A 17,670-nucleotide genomic window follows, 5' to 3' on the forward strand; every position below is an offset into this window, starting at 1 on the left:
GGAATCTCAAATATCTTCAAGTCAATAAACTGTTAACTATTGAAATACTACTACATTATTAAAATTTACCATGCAACAGAAGTTTGTTATTCATTCAACTTGCCCTATTCTGTTAATTTGCAATCTCCTAGGTCCTTTTGGAAATCTTGCATTTTATGACCTTTTAATTAAATGTTCAATGAAGAATGAGGACACTACTGAATTAGTTTCTGTTTCACTGATACCTACTCATCCAAATAGTGGGTGTTTAGTAAATGTATCTCAAATGAATGAATATCACAGGCTTCTAATAATTAAAAGTTATGTTTGAACTGTACTGTCACTATATTTTTTTAATGTATGGGGCCTGATGTTTTCTGAAACACATTTTAAAACCTGGCAATTGAAGATAACATCATGAGCCATGATTTCTTTTAGAAAAAGCAGACTGATAAAATGCTGTTAACATTTTTCTTTATTATGATGTCACAAAATAAACTAGTATTCTTGTACACAAGTAAAATTATATGCAGATCTCATAGCCCTGCAAATAATAGGCATACTTAAAGAGTAACTGTATCCATTAATCAAGTATTCTTCTACTTTCTTCTCTCTTTCATATCCCCAAAATAATCAAAACAGACACAATAATGTTATATGTTTAATGATGAGTGCAGTAAACATGGAGCTCTAGTCTTCTACTATGGAATATGTTGATATAGAGGAGAAAACACTGATACAACAGAAAAAGAGGAATCCTATCATTTCAAAATTCCAAGGTTTATATTTTTGTGCTGAAAACACCAATTATCATTTACAGAGTGAGTTATGGAAGGAATTTTGACTATATGGGTTTTTATGAAAACCACATTCTTCAAAGCTACTCAAAGCATTCTACTTGTATGACTTGTTTGACAAGGAAAAGGAATGTACTATCTACTGATAACAAACACTCTGAATATGCTTGTTCCAAAAGTGCTATTTTAAGAAATCAACTAAGCACAGAAACTACATGTAATTTTTTAAAAATTAGATGTGTGAACTATTGAGTAAAGGTTAACTACCAATTTAGGTGTTTATGAAATGTAACAAGTTTTAATGCAAGTTTCTTTCTTCTCTAGTGACACTACGTATAGGAAGAAATACAGAATAAAAGCCAAATTGTAGTTTCCAGGTGGTTTAACTGTGTTTCATCTTTTACTACTAAATTAAGTAACAGGAATTCCTGTTTGATGGCATAAATATTTAACAGCTGATGCCATCCACATATAAGTACATGTTCAAAAGAAAAAAAAAAACATGGAGGAATTCTGCTTTTTGTTCTGACTCCGAATGAATGGGAATATTGACATTCATTGAATTCTCTTTGTAGCAAATGTATTATGGTTAGCTTTTAATCTTCCTTTGATCATAAATGGTGTATCGAATTATATAATGCTGAACTTGATTGAAGTTTTCGCGTTTTAAATCTTAGACTTTATACACTTAATGAATGTCTAATAACAACATTTAAAGGACTGAATAGGTAAATACCATCAAACACTTTACTTATTCTCCTTTCCCATTAACTGACAGGCTATATTTTCTGGTAGATACAAATCCATGAGTGAATCTTTGATTTAAATACCATATTAAACAAATAAGCAATTTTGCATATGGGTTTCTTCAGGTAGAGTAAGATAACTAAAGTGGTTTATCAGACCACCTTATCTAGTCAGTTTTACCTTTCCAGTGCTCATACAATCTTCAAGATGATTCACTTTCATATTTATTTTTTAGGCCACTGAATCTGTGTCATTGTAACTTCTAAGCTAGAGGACCTTCCACATTATCCTTTTATCTACTTTTTCCATCTGTAACTATTCCATAAGCTTCTTGGTAGTAATCCATTTTTATTTATTTGGCAAACTTTTTTAATTTCTTTTTTTTTTTTTGAAGTTTATTTATTTTTGAGAAAGAGAGAGACCGAGCAGAGATAGGGCAGAGAGAGTGAGAAAGAGAGAATCCCAAGCAGGCTCCACACTGTCAGTGCAGAGCCCTGCATGAGAGTCGATCCCACGACACTGAGGTCATGACCTGAGCCAAAATCAAGAGTCAGATGTTTGATCTAGCCACCCAGGCACCCTTTGGCAAATGTTTCTGAGAATTTACTATCTCATAGTCTAAACAGGCTCTAAGAAAAATAAGATCTAGTTCTTACCCTCCAAAACAAGAGTAGGAAGAGCATACATACGAACAATATTTAAGGTATAGTGAAAAGGTCACTTAAAAATGTATAAGTAGCTTAATGTGGAGCTTAGTGTAAGAAGAAATTAACATTAGGGGAGATGGGGCCTTCAAGAATATAAAGAATGAATTGAATTTGGAGACTCAAAGAAGGAGGAAAGATTATTTTAAGAAAATAAACAACATACACAAATAAGTGAAAACATGAAAATTTAGGATTTACTTAAAAGACATAGTAAGATATTGTCCGGAAAGGTAGTCTGTAGATCTGATCTTTGAAATCCATTAGATATTCAGAATTTTGGACTACATTCTAATAGTGAGGAGCTAATACAGTTTTTTTTTTAAAGTGGAAAATAATATGTATGCAATCTTTTGTTAAAAGAGCCTAAAGAATTTGCTTTTTAACTTGCCTAATAAAGGAGAAGTTAACTTGCTAACTCTACTACAAGGAAATGTATTTGGATACTATACATATTCTGTTTGAGCTGGGCAGTTAATTAGAACCAAGACTTCTGGTCACTACATGAACATGGTAATGAATAGTCAGACAGTGGATTCCCTTTATAATAACAGTGCTTATTTAAGGTGTTTCTTCTACCTGGAATTCCTTTTCCTTTCTTCTACCAATGGTGGGATCTGCTCGTACTTTTAGACCCTGCTCAAGTACTATCCCTGTAACAAAATCACAAAGCATTCTATTCCTCTGTTTTTCACTCTATTAGAATTCATAATCTCTTCCTATGTTCTCATATTATCTTACACTCACTTAAAATACGGTTTATTTTATAGATTTAAAATTATATTACCTTGGTCCTTAGGTTACCTATCTCCCCTATTTGAACTCCTAGAAGGCATGAATTTGTCAATTTATTTTTGGTATCGCCAGCATAGTTCTCAATAAACATCGAGTTTTTTGTTAGATTGCCATTAAATATCACCATGGCCTTACACTAACGGGCTTTCTCTAATTTGTTCTATTGTGATCTTTGCAGTTTATCTCAAAGACCTGTGGTCATTAACCAGAAGCAGTAAAATGCTGACCTGAATCTGGAAAATATTACATGCCAGAGGCACTAAACTTTTCACTGTTACCTGTGTATTTTGATCACGATTGTTTATATGAATTTGAGTAATCAGCAGCCCTTATACTAAATTAATCGGGATATTAAATGATTTAAAATTAGAAAATGTTTCCATGGACTATTTGGCAGTGCCAAATAGTGTAATAACATAAAAAGTAGCTTTTACTTGCTTGTAAGAATATTTGCAAGAATAGCCATTCTACATGGTTAGGGAAAAAGGAAGGTTAAGTATATATTCTAGGTAATGTCTTGCTACTCAGAGTGTATTAGCAATCCAACAGTATCAGCATCACCTGGGAGCCTGTTAAGGCAGACTTTCAGGCCTATCAAACCTACTGAGTCAGAATCTGCATTTTAACAAAATTACCCAGCTGATTCATATGCACATTAAAGTTTGAGAGACACTTTTCCCCTAGTAACATTTTTTTAATCTGATTGCCAAATAATATATCTTCACTGGAGAAAATTTGCAAATCTTAGGAAAGAAGAAAGGAAAAAGTAAAAATCACACGATCCCACCAAAAGATAATCACTGCTAACATCTTTTGTGTATATAGTCTTGTGATAGATACACAAGATATATATATATATATGTATATGTATACACACTATATATATCTTGTGTATCTATAGTCTATTTGGTGCATAGATAAACAAATTTCTACCAGCCCCTAAATTTGGATCATTTAGCATACAGTGTTTGATAACATCTTTGCTAATCACACAGAGGTATTCCACAAGGGCGACCGGGTGGCTCAGTTGGTTAATCATCTTACTCTTGATTTCAGCCCAGGTCATGATCTCACCGAGGTGAGATCCACCCAGTGTGGAGCCTGCTTAAGATGCTAAGGTTCTCTCTCCCTCTACCCTCGACCCACCTCAGAAAAAAAAAAAAAAGAGTTGTTCCACAATATCTTTTAAGATGGCTGTTTTGTATTCAGTTGTAAGAATACATCACAATTTATTTAACATATCACTGGTCATCGAGATTGTTTTTAATTTTTTGCTATTATATAAAAAATGCTGTAATAAATATCCTTATAGCTAAATCTTTGTGTGTTATTTTTATATATTATAGGACAAATTTAGAGAAATGTTATGACTATTTTAAGGCTTTTGTATTAAATTAATTGCACCCTAAATGTACATGTAATATATCCTTTTGGAGTTAAATTTGTTTCAATGTTCAGAGAAGACATTTAAAATCCCTAGTATAATTTTCTGGCACGTCAAGCATGCTTTATTTTCTCCTTTATTATTAGTGTTTATCAGATTTTCCACTTTTCAAAGCTGGTCAGTTATTAGTAGCAAATAGTCTGAGAGACATGTTTTATTTATTTCTTTTAAATGTTTATTTTTGAGGCGTGTCTGGGTAACTCAGTCAGTTAAGCATCCGACATCGGCTGAGGTCTTGATCTTGTGGTTGGTGGGTTTGAGCCCCACATCGGGTTCTCTGCTAATAGTTCAGACAGAGCCTGGATCCTGCTTCAGATTCTGCGTCTCCTCTCTCTGCCCCTCCCCCACTTGCTCTCTCTCTTTCTGTCTCTCAAAAATAAACGTTAAAAAAATGTTTATTTTTGAGAGAGAAAGAGAGCATGAGCGGGGGAGGGGCAGAGAGCGAGGAAGACACAGAATTTGAAGCAGGCTCCAGGCTCTGAGCTGTCAGCACAGAGCCAGACACAGGGCCCAAACTGGTGAACCACATGACCTGAGCAGAAGTCAGACACTTAACCCACTGAGCCACCCAGGCTCCCCATGAGAGACATGTTTTAGTTGCCGAATAGAGCATTATCATTACGTGTTCCTTGGTAATCAGCAGAGTATAACTTAGTTGGGTTGGAGATTCAGTCATATTATAAAGAACATTACATAATTCTGATTGTGCAATATAGCAGTGACTCCTGTCCCTTCACTGCCACATTTCCTGGGTGGAATATTTTCATATACATTATCACAAGAAACATTTATTTACTCTCTGTCAGGCATTGTTCTAAGGACACTGCATATATTCGTTTATGTAACCCTTTAAAAAAACCAGCTTTTAATACCTGTTCTGTGAAACCTTTCTACATGTGTGTAAGAAAAACAGGTCTTTGGCTTCTATAGGGAAGATTTGTGTCTTAAGTTTCCTGTTAGATGCAGAGACAGGGTGCTATTATGAGGACCAAGAAAAGCAACAGGCTAGAAAGAGAACTTTGAAAATAAGATGTCCATGTGAAAAGAGCCAGTAAGTTGGAAGTTGGAGTGATGCATTCTCTGAAGGATTGAATTTACTTGCAAGCCCTAAAGTAATGACTGCTTTCAACTATGCTCTTAACTAGTTATGTAACTAGTATGACCCACTTAGGATACAAATAAGGTTTCATCTCTTTAAAAAAATTTTTTTAATGTTTATTCATTTTTTTTTGAGAGAGAGCGAGGGAGACACAGAATCTGAAGAGGATCCAGGCTGTCAGTACAGAGCCCAACGCAGGGCTCAAACTCACAAACTGTGAGATCATGATGTAGCCGAAGTCGGACACTTAACCATCTGAGCCACCCACACGCCCCGGTTTCATCTTTTAAATATTCGAATTAATCATTTGCATTCATCTATTCATACTGGTAGGGCTGCTAAGTAGCTTTTCTCTTGGGGTCTCCTTCCAGCCCCCTTCACATGTTGCTAAACTTCTGACAGTTTACTCATTACAGAGAGTCTAATCTTTCCAAAGTGTAGATACAGAGAGGAGTATTTTGATTAGTATATAAGCTAGTGGTCTCATTTTTAGCTTCTGTTGATTTTGCCACTGCTACGTGGTTTTACGGTTCAAAACTGATCCCAAAGGATTTGATGTATCCTTGCACTTGATGTGACGACACTGATCCTTGTGGAGATCTTAGTGGTTCTTAAATAGGAGAGTGACCACCCTTTCCAGTGGTGACCACCCTTTCCAGCTCATCCAAGGAATATACCATAGGATTTAGTTTCCTTAATTTATACTTCTGTGCCTTTTGATCCTGACTTCTATGTCAGGTTGAATGTGTGAGAAGGTTGTCTTTTAGTTTAGCCCTTCCCCACCCTGTACCAAAATCAGCCTTCCTCTTTTTTTTTTTTTAATTTTTTAATATTTATTTATTTTTGAGACAGACAGAGACAGAGCATGAGCAAAGGAGGGGTAGAGAGAGTGGGAGACACAGAATCTGAAGCAGGCTCCAGGCTCTGAGCTGTCAGCGCAGAGCCTGAACGCAGGGCTCGAACTCACGAGCTGTGAGATCATGACCTGAGCCGAAGTCAGACGCTTAATCTACTGAGCCACCCACGTGCCCCAGCCTTCCTCTCTTAAACATCTTATCCAGGGATAGCAGACTGGTTGTCTGTAACCCAAATGTAGCTCACAGATATGTCTTGTTTGGTCCTCAAGGTATTTTTTAAAATAATTGAATTTGGCACTATTCTTTTATATAAAAATATAAAATACAATGGTTTTAAAACTAGAGATTTCATATTAATATCTGGACTTCATATCCTTGAAATATTAAAGAAGTTGATTTCAGTGGCTTCTTAGTCCCATTAAGAACAAATGGGCAGCACTGAATGAATATCCTCTTTAATCAGGATTAATACTAATTTATGCTTACCTTTACTTCTATTGTTTTGCCTGTATGGCCTCTGTAGGCACTTAAATTTGGCCTATAGTGCCTCCATTGTTGAGCCTAAATCACCAACTCACATTCTCTTTTCCTCTTTGATAAAGCTTACTTAGTGTGCCTTCCTACTCATGGGCCACAGATACTATCACTAAAATTCATGAAAGAAATTCTGGTAATTCTGAATCTTAGAAAGAATGGGGTCTAGGTTTTAATCCCTTTCTTTTAGAATCCTTGTTTTATTTTTAATGCGGATCTACTTCCTCCTTCCCTTTAATTAGTTTTGTTTACGATTGGGTATTAGGAAGGAACAGCCTTATCTCACTCCAAAGGGTTTTTGTTAGATCATTCCCCCAAGCTAATGGATGCCTACCAGCCTTATATTTACATAATTAAGTTGTCCACTAAAGTGATTCTTCCCAGAACATAGAAGACCCGCTTCAAATCACTGTCTCTACATCCATAGAGAAGCACTTGATAACTTTCTAAAAAAACTAAATATAATTTATATATACCATAAAGTCACTTGTTATAAGTACAGTTCAGTGTTTATTAATAAATTTATAGAATTTTGTAGCCATCATCACATTTCATTTTTAGAATATTTCCATCCCCTCAAAAAGTTCTTTTGTACCCTTCTGCAGTTAGTCTCCACTTTACTTCAACCTCAGACAAATCCTGATCTGTTTTGTATCCCTATAGATTTTTGTCCCTACAGATTTTCCTTTTCTGGACATTTTATATAAATGGAATTATACAATATGTAATGCAATCAATTGTTTCTGGCTTCTTGCACTTAGAATAATGTGTTTGAGGTTTATCCATGTTATAGAACATATCAACAATTGCTGAATTATAGCATGCTTTATGAAAATAACACATTTTCTTTATGCACTCAGGAGTGTTTTTGGTTATTTGAATAACGTTTCTATAGACATTTGCATATAAGACTGAGTGGACAAATGCTTTCAGTTCTTTTAAGTAGATATCTAGGAGTAGAATTGCTGGGTCGTATGTTAAGTTTGTGTTTATTCTTTTAAGAAACTTCCAAATTGTTTTCTTAAGTGGTTTTGCCATTTTACATTGCCACCAGCAATGTATGAGGGCTAGATTCTTTACATTCTTGTCAATACTTGATATCATCAGTCTTTTTTATTATAACCATTCTGTTATACGTGAACTATTATTTCAGTGTGGTTTCAGTTTGTATTTCCCTAACGATTGATGATGTTGAGCATAATTTCATATGCTCTTATGAGCTGTTCAGGTATCTACTTTGGAGAAATGTGTTTTCAAATCTTTTGCCCACCTCCAAAATTTAGGATTTTTACCTTCTTACTATCAAGTCTTGAAAGTTCTTTGTATAGGCTGAACACAAGTTCTCGACCAAATAGATAACTTCCAAGTATTTCCTCTCATTCTATGGCTTGTCTTGTTTTCTTAAATGATCTCTTTGAAGAAGAAAAGTTTGCAATTTAATTAAGTCTAATTTATCATTTTTACCTTTATAGATTGTACTTTTGGTGCCAAATCCCAAGAAATCATTGTCTAACCCAAGGCAATGAAGATTCTTATTCTCTGCTCTCATCTAGAAATCCGTTTTTTAAGTTGTTTTGTATATGATGTGAGATACGGAGTGAAGTTCTTTTTTTTTTTTTCCTCTTCATATGGTTATCCAATTTTTACTGCACTTTTAATCCAATTTTTAGCATCAGCTATCAGTTTCTTTTAACAAAAATATGCTGGAATTGAGTATTGTGATCCATGAAGATGAAATATTTCTCCATTTAACAGACAGCCTTTAATTTCTATGCAGTTTTCTACTTGTTAGTGAAGAAGTCTTGTTAAAATTGATTTTTTAAAGTTTATATTTAAATTCCAGTTAGTTAACAGTGTAATATTAGTTTTAGGTGTACAATATAGTGAATCAGTACTACCATAAAACACTCGATGCTCATCACAGCAAGTGTGCTCTTAATCCCCATCACATTTTTTAGTCATCCTCCCACCCACCTCCCCTCTGGTAACCATCAGTTTGTTCTCTATAAGTTGAGAGTCTATTTCTTAGTTTGCCCTCCTATCTTTTTTCCTTTTGCTCATTTGTTTTGTTTCTTAAAGTCCATATATGAGTGAAATCATTTGGTATTGTCTTTCTTTGACTGACTTATTTTGCTTAGCATAATACTCTAGCCCCATCCGTATTGTTGCAAATAGCAAGATTTCATTATTTTTTATGGCTGAGTAATATTCCATTGTGTGTGTGTGTGCGTGTGTGCGTGCGCACATGTGTGTGATTGATTTTTAAATATTTTATTTTTGTTAATACTCTTGTGAATGGAGTGATTTCTTTCACATTTGGATTGTTGTTCCTAGTGAATTAAAATCTAACTGATTTTTGTATATTAATCTTACATCCTATGATGTTAATAAACTTATTAATTCTAGTTGTTTCTTTGTAGATTTTTAGAATTTTCTACATATATAATCATGTCATAAAAAAGCAAATAAAGACAGCTTTCTTTCTTATCAATCTGTATACCTTTTTCTTACCTCATTGCACTGGCAAGAATCTCTAATATAAAATGGCATAGAAGTGGTGAGTGTAGACATTCGTGCCTTATTCCCAGTCTTAGGGGGAAAACATTCCGTCTTTCACCATTATATATGATGTAAGCTACGGAGTCCCCTACACACTTGCCCTTTATCAACTGGAGGAAATTCTCTACGAGTCCTAATTTGTTGAAAGCTTTGATCACAGGTGTTGAATTTTTGGAATACTTCTTCCTGTATATTCAGACAATTATGTAGTTTTGTCTTTTATTTTATTAATACAGGGTATTCCATTAATTGATTTTCAATGTTGAACCAACCTTGCATTCCTGGGATAAATCCTACGTGGTCATGGTATATAATCCTTTTTCTATACTGCTGGGTTAGGTTTGTTAATATTTTGATAAAGATATTTGCATTGTGATGGATATTGGTCTGTAATTTTCTTTTGATCTTTGTCTAGCTTTGGTATCAGACATTATGGAATAAGTTGGGAAGTGTCACATCCTCCTCTTTATTTTGAAAAAGTTTATATGGAATTGATATTATATCTTTGGATGTTTCATAGAATTCCCCAGTGAAGCCTATGGACCTGAGCTTTTCTTTGTGAGAAAAATTTTAATTATTAATTCAACATTTTAATTTGTTCACGGGTATCTTCAGATTTTCTATTTCTTCTTGAGCTAGTTCCAGCACCTGTGTCTTTCTGTGAATTTGTCCATCTCACCTCAGTTATATAATCAAGATAAAGTTGTTTATAGTATTCCTTTATAATTTTTTAAATTTGTCTAGTGTCAGGGGTGATGTTGTCTTTTCATTTTTGATTTGGGTAATTAGTATCTTCTCTATTTTGTCTTATTTTGTTTTGTCATGTTTTGTTTTAATTTTTCATCAGTCTAGCTTTATCAGTAAGACTTTTGGACTTACTCATTTTCTCTGTTGTTTTCTATCTTCTATTTCATTGAAGTCTGTTCTGATCTGCTGTTTGGTTTTGGTTTAATTTGATCTTTTTTCTTGAGTTTCTTAAGGTGGAAGCTTAAGTTATTGTTTGAGACCTTCCATTTTTTTCTAATAGAGGTGTTTAAATCTACAAATTTCCCTCTAAGCTCTGCTTTGTCTACATTTCATAAATGTTGATTTTTTGTAGGTTCTTTTACATTCAGTTCAAAATATTTTCTTATTGCCCTTTGGATTTCTTTGTGATTTAAATCCAAGTATTTCAGGATTTCCAAATTTTCTGTTACTGATTTCTTTTTTTGTTTGCTTGTGGTTTTTTTGAGAGAGAGAGAGACAGAGACAGAGAGAGACAGACAGAGTTTGATGGGGGAGGGGCAGAGAGAGAGGGAGACACAGAATCTGAAGCAGGCTCCAGGCTCTGAGCTGTAAGCACAGAGCCCAACGCCGGCCTTGAACTCACAAACCCCAAGATCATGACCTGAGCTGAAGTCCAACATTCAACCAACAGCCACCCAGGCGCCCTCCATCTGTTGCTGATTTCTAATTTAATTCTGTTGTGATCAAAGAACATATTTTGAATGATTTTTCAGTCCTTTCAAATTTGAAATTTATTATAGTATTTAGCCTATGCTTAATGTGGAAATTTCCATGTGTGCTTGAAAATACTATGTATTTTGATGATGTTAGGTGCTGTGTTTTAGAAATGTCAAAATTTAATGGTATTATTCAAAGTTTTCTCCATCTTTGCTGATTTTCTGTCTAGTTTTCCCATGAATTATTGAGAGAGGAATATTGAAATCTTCAAATATAATTGTTGAATAATGACGCCCTCCTTTCAATTCTCTCATTTTTGTTTTAGTATTTGGGGGCTGTTTTTTTTCAGTGCATATGCATTTTTAATTGTTAACTCTCTCAGATGTATTGGCCTTTTTATCATTATGAAATGTCTTTTTTTGTCTGAAGTACTGTTTTTTTTTTTTTTTTCTCTTAAAGTCTATTTTGTCTGATACTGATTTAGGTACTCCAGCTGTCTTGTGGTTACTATTTTCATGGTATATCTTTTTCTTTTCCTTTTCCTTTCAACCTACTTGTATCCTTAAATCTGAAGTGTGGCTCTTGTAGACAGGATATAGTTGGTCCCTGCTTTTTCTTTTTTTAATCCTGCCTTTTTTTTTTTATCCAGTCTGATAATTTCTGCCTTTGATCCATCTTTGTTCCATTCACATTCAGTGTAATTATTGATATGGTTGGATTTACATCTTCTACTGTGCTGTTTGTTTTCAGTATGTCTTACAGTTTTTGTTGTTATTGTTTCCTTTTCATTTCTTTAGTGTTAAACAAATATTTATTAGGTGTCATTCTAATTTTTCTTTGTTTTTTAACTAAATTTTTAAAAGATATTTTCATACTGTTTGATTTAGGGGTTATAATGTACATTTTATCTTATCGCATTCTACTTCAGGATAAATCTAGTAAATCTATTTAAATCTAGTAAATCTATTTTGATCCAAGATAGCTCCATATCTTCTCCAACGCTGTGTTATTATTTTCACACATATTACATGTGTATTTTTGTAAAACTCAGCAATGCAATTTCATACAGCTGAAGTCCTTTAAAGAAATTAAGAGAACAGAAAAGTATGTATTTATAAAATCTTTTACTTCTATTTTTACCATTTCCAGCATTTTTCATTTCTTCCTGTCAATTGAGTATTGCCTAGTGTCATTTCCTTTCATCCTGAATGACATCCTTAAGTATTTCTGCTTGCAACAAACATTCTCAGTTGTTTATTTGGGAATGTCTTTATTTCACCTTTGTTTTTGAGGGATAATATTTTGGATAGAGAATTTTTGTGAACAGGTTTGTTTCTTTTTTCTCTTGGCACTCTGAAGATATCATTCCACTGCCTTCTAACCTCTCTTATTTCTGTTAAAAAGTCATTGATCATATTGCTTTTTCCTTGTGCATGATTAGCCATTTTTCTCTTGCTGCTTTTAAGACTTTGTCTTTGTCTTTCAAAAACTTGACTATGATGTGTCTAGGTATGAATCTCTTTGTGTTTATTCTAGTTGATATTATTTGAACTCCTGGATCTGTTGGGTAATGTTTTCCACATTGGACTTTCAACCATTATTCTTGAAATATTTTTTCTTTGCCCTTTGTCTTTCTGCACTCTTTTTAGGATTCCTATTACATGTATGTTGGTACCCTTGATATCCCGCAAGTATGTGAGGATCTGTTCATTTTTCTCCAGTCTTTTGTTCTTTGTATTCTTCGGGCTGGATATTTCTGTTCATCTGTCTTCAAGTTCACTAATTAAGTCTTTGCCCTCCTCAGATCTTCTGTTGGGCCTATGTAGTGAGTTTGTAAATTTTGGTTATTGTACTTTCAATGTCTATGATTTTTGTGTTGTAAATAGTTTCTCTCTCTGTGTTGAAACTCTCCTTCTTATATCATTGTCATTATAATTTCCTTTAATTCTTTAAATGTAATTTTCTTTTATTCTTTGATGCATTTATCATAGCTGTTTTGTCTGCCAAATCCTATATTTTTACCTATTCAGAGACATTTTCTGTTGACTAGCTTTTCTCTTCATTATTGTCGCATATTTTTGTCAAAAAACACTGATTGTTTTAAAATACTATTTTTGTGGCACTTCTGGATTCTGATTCTCTTTTCTTCCTGGTTGTGTGTATGTATGTATTTATTTATTTATTTTTAATAACTTTTTTGGCCTTAATATATGGACTGTCCCCCCTGGTGTCTGGCTGCTAATTTCTCTGCTAGGAATTACCCTGTGTCTTTGTAACTTAGTTGTTATTCAGTGATTGATCAGAGGTTGTCCTCAAACGCTGTGAGCAAGTCTGCATTTGTGGGTTGAGGAGCACATTCAGTGTTGAAGCGGTTTTCAAGTCTGTACCAGCTTTAAATTTCTGTAGGGTCCTCTGGGGTCTCCCCTACAGGACTAGCTTCCCAGTTAGCTAGGGATATGTTTACGTCCTCTCTGACTCTCTCATTTCCACTTTCTGTGTTAAATTTCTTGCTAGACTACCAGTCTGCTGCTCACCCCTACCAAGGCCACAACTTGAGGCTAGCAAAGCTGGACACTTGCCCTGTTCATTTCCTACAGTTTGCTTTTTTTATTGACAACATCACTTGTGTGGGATTTTTTGGCCTGCTCTGTATACCACGTCAGCCCCTCTGGCAGCAAAGCTGCTAGTTGTCAAGGCCAGCCCCACCTGATGGAAGTACTGCACTGACTGAGCTGTTGGGGGAACAGGAGCAGCACTGAGCAAGACCACCTTAGACTCCCACCGTTCTTATACAGAGTTCAGCAGTTTTTCGTGAATAAATGCTTCTCAATTTACTGTCTGTGATTGCTAGGTTCCCAGAGCCATGAAGTCATCGTTTTTGGCAATTTTGTCCAGCTTCTTAGTTGTTTCGTAGGAGATTTTCTGGCTTATTCATGGCCCCATCACCAGAAGTCCTAGCTCACCTGGGAGCTTTTCAAATGGCAAGTTCACTTGCTGAAGTTCCACTTAATGAGGTACCATTCTATAGATCCTTTGTACCATTTTGGTACAAAATTTAGGTCTCTGGGAATCAGAACAGTCTGTTCATCATGCCATCCAGTCTGCCCACCTTGCTATACAATCTGTCGCCTTAATCCTTTTTGATGTAAGGAAGCTCACACTTCAACAATGATCACCAGTAACTTTTTGTATGTTATTCCCTTTTGAAAACCACGTTACTGGCATCTGACGCTGTTTGTAATGCCGAATCGAATCGAAGTTTGTAAATGCATTCTTTTATGATTCTGCTTTATAAATGAAATCTGTAGTGTTGTGTTTTGTCTCTTCCGTAATACAGAATGTTTAAATGGTTAACATTTGTGCTGCAGTATAGCTTTCTGGCTCATGAAAAATGAAAGCTATCAGCGATCTGGGCAATAAGATTCATCGCCAATAGTCACTAGCAACAGCACACAGCATTTTAATATCAGTGAGGTCCACAGCTAGCAGTAAGAGCTGGTGTAATTGAAAGACGTTTAGGTGCAATCATTCTGCTGTTTGTTCCTTGCCAGGTTCAACATGGGATTGTGTGAGTATTTGAAGAAAACGGCAATTTTTTTTAGATCTTTGAAAGATGTAAAAAGGGTAGATAAGTGCTTAAATTTAAGAAACGTGGTAATTTTTAAATCATGTGGCTCTAAAATAAAAAGATAGTTTATTTGTCTTGCTTGATTAAAGCTTTAGAAAAGCTACTCCTTGGTTACAAGTGAACCGATAATTCTGGTCTAATGTTGCCGTGGTAACAACTCATGCTGATATAATTGAGAACATCTTATACATCCTGGTTTGAACATTTTCTCCCTGCCATTTTGAGTTGTTCTAGTGGTATATGAAGGAGGCTAGAATAACCAGCTTGAAAGAAATTAAATCTAGTTATACACATCTTTGGCATTAATCTGATGTTTACTAGTGATATCTCATGCTGGGCAGTTATGCTTTGCTTCTAGGGGCTTTTCTTTTTTAAACAAAAGAAAGCTATTTTCATTTTCTGTGTGCTGCATGTTCCAGTGTATGTGTTTACACCATCGGTTCTTCCACCTCTAGAGATTAGCATAACTCCCTTTGCTGTTGGATTGTTGTTTTGAGCAATATGTTTTGGAAAGGTTGGTTTTCATCATGAGTGGTAAGTATGCTCTCGGAGCCACTGCAGCTATATTTTTTTAGAAATATTTAACTATACGAGGGAAAAATATTTTCTAAAGGGGCAATTGTAAAGCCAGAGCTACAGTGAATTACATTTTCTATTGATGCTTTTGCATTTTGGCATTATAGTAATTTGCTTTTAAAATCCATTGAGAACTGTGAACAAGTAAAACCACTATTAATAGTCGATACCAATAATCATTTTCTAATTTTCTTTATGGTTTGATTTATTGTATTCATTAAATACTGTTGTTACTAATTGTGTTATAAATTAGTGAGTAAAAGACCCACCATGATAAGGGAGGAATTTCTTTTTATTATCTGATCCTGAAGATAATTGAACTTTCCATTTATTGGCTTTGTCATTCTAATGTTAAGTCTTGTTAGCTTCTTTTTTATTACATTTAAAAAACCCTAGTCTTGAATAAGATGCTGCCAGAATTTTGTTGGTTTACTGGTTGCTTTTAACTACAGTTCTTTGAGAAATGGAGATTTAATGATGAAATAAATATGTGCATTTTGGTTTTAGAGGCTTTATTAAAATTTTTCAGAGATACTTTTTTGGGGGAAATAATTTGTTAGAATAAGTACTTTCATGATCATTAGTTTCCTTTTATGTTTTTATAATGTGACTTATTTTTTTGAAACATTTCCAAAAATGCTTTTTGAGAAAATATCTTACAGTATATACTGCAGTTTATCATAGGGTGAGAGCTGTTCACTTTAAGCCAAACCTGCAGCTAAAAATACATATCCTGTTGTTAGAGTGAGAAATATTTGCTTACAGCATAATTCATTAGCATCTTTTTGCTTAACTAAAGAGGGTATTTATAAGTTAACCCTTGAATTGAAGACATTTTTAGGAAAACTGTTATATTATTTTTCTTATAACGTAACAGTCTATAATTTACACTTAAAAGATTTGGAATTGGAATCCAGAACCTGAGAGAGTTGGATTTTTGCTATATAATGATAGAATTCAAAACAGACGTACCTTTTCTTCCATAAATGAAGATCACCTCATTACTGCCAGTAAATATTCTTTTCTCCTGTTTCCATATAACATAAGCCTCTTCCACACTGTTAAGTATTTGTTTGTGAAATGATGTTAGACATTAAAGGACGTTTTTATATGCAAGACATTAAGAATTGTTATTGTTATTTTCCTGTTATTTTCCTGTTAGTAGACAGATCCTTCTGATTTAGTGTTTTAAATTTGGGCTAATATTTACAAAATTAACATGTTAACATTTCTTAGAATTTCTATGGGTATCAAAATTGAATACGCCTGGTTTTCATACTTTAAATATTAGATTTCTTTGACTCTGGCCAATGCGTGTTTTCTCTTTGAAAGTTCGGTATAGAACAGAATTTTTAGGTAGCCACTGTGGTGTTCTAGAGGTTTTACAGTTGGATGTATTGGTTGTAGCTGAAGAAGATTGTTGCTGCTTCTCTATTGCTTTCTCTTTGAAGAATCTATGGATTATTCAGGTAGTATTTGATACACTTGGCCATATTGGCTTGTCTAACACAGGAATCACAGTAATTACAATTAGACATTCTGACTTTTCAGTATTGTCCAATTTCAACTAATTTTACTCCTGTCATAAGTGGTTACAAGCCTTAGCCATCAAAAGGTGGAAAATTACAAATGAAGTGTGATTTTATTTGTAAAAATAAGCAAATGTTAGACTTTTTCATCTGAGTTTATAGCCATACATGTGGTATTTATGTGCACGTGGTATTTTTCTAGTTAAAAAGCTACTCTTTTTCTCCTTCCTGCCTATTAAGTGTTAGGTTTCTCAGAGAATCTATCTTTGGACCTCTCTTAATGCTATATTCTCTCTGAATGATCTCATCCATGCCCACATCTTCAGATGTTACCTGAACATTCAGTTCAAAAGTGAATTTTCTCTTTCTATCCCAAATCTATTCCTTTTTCATTGATCCTGATTTCTGTTAATAATCCCAGACCCACACAGGAATTTAAAACAGAAACCTTGTAGTCATTCCTAACTTGTTTTTAACCCACCCCAGGCATGCACTCAGCCATTAACTTCTATTGATTCTACATCAGTAATGTCTCGGAAATCACTCAATTTTCTCTAGTCTCACTAACACTGGGAATGCCTAAGATTAGGTATTCTGTATATCCTCAGCCCTATTGCAGTAACTGCTTCACTAGTTTCTCAGCTTCCAGTTTTATATCCCTCCAGATGACTTAATGTGCTGCCATTTTTTAAATGCCAATATGCCCATTTCATAACCCAACATGAAAACTTTCAGTTATTCCTTATTGTATCTAATATCAAGGTTAAACTCCTTAAAGTAAGGCATGTAAAATCAGTTACCTACCATTCTGGCTTTATCTGCATCTCTCTCATAAAGTTCTGGTCTAGCTATACTACATATTATTCCTTGCTACCTTTTCATATGTATGTATTTTATCATAAAAATTATGAAAACCAGCTATGCTTTTCAAATGCCTTCATCATTGACTCTGTAGAGTTAGGTGATTCCCCTATACTCC

General features: G+C 34.3%; 1 protein-coding gene across 7 annotated transcripts in view; it reads left to right on the forward strand.

Moving 5' to 3' along the window:
* PRKACB (protein kinase cAMP-activated catalytic subunit beta) overlaps nucleotides 1-17,670 on the forward strand; it is a 125,760-nt gene that overhangs the window by 57,363 nt on the left and 50,727 nt on the right. The window contains exon 1 of one of the 7 annotated variants that reach the window (XM_011284900.4): nucleotides 14,290-14,526. The exons of 2 other annotated variants lie outside the window; for them this stretch is intronic. In XM_011284900.4, coding sequence (XP_011283202.1) covers nucleotides 14,517-14,526 — 10 coding nt within the window. In that variant the 5' untranslated portion in view covers nucleotides 14,290-14,516. Of the gene's footprint in view, nucleotides 1-14,289; nucleotides 14,527-14,799; nucleotides 15,121-17,670 lie in introns of those variants that run through there. 4 more of the 7 variants (XM_011284902.4, XM_011284901.4, XM_019837313.3 and 1 more) reach the window with 4 other exon arrangements.

The sequence above is a fragment of the Felis catus genome, chromosome C1 (assembly GCF_018350175.1).
Source record: "Felis catus isolate Fca126 chromosome C1, F.catus_Fca126_mat1.0, whole genome shotgun sequence".
In the NCBI taxonomy this organism is placed as follows: domain Eukaryota; kingdom Metazoa; phylum Chordata; class Mammalia; order Carnivora; family Felidae; genus Felis; species Felis catus.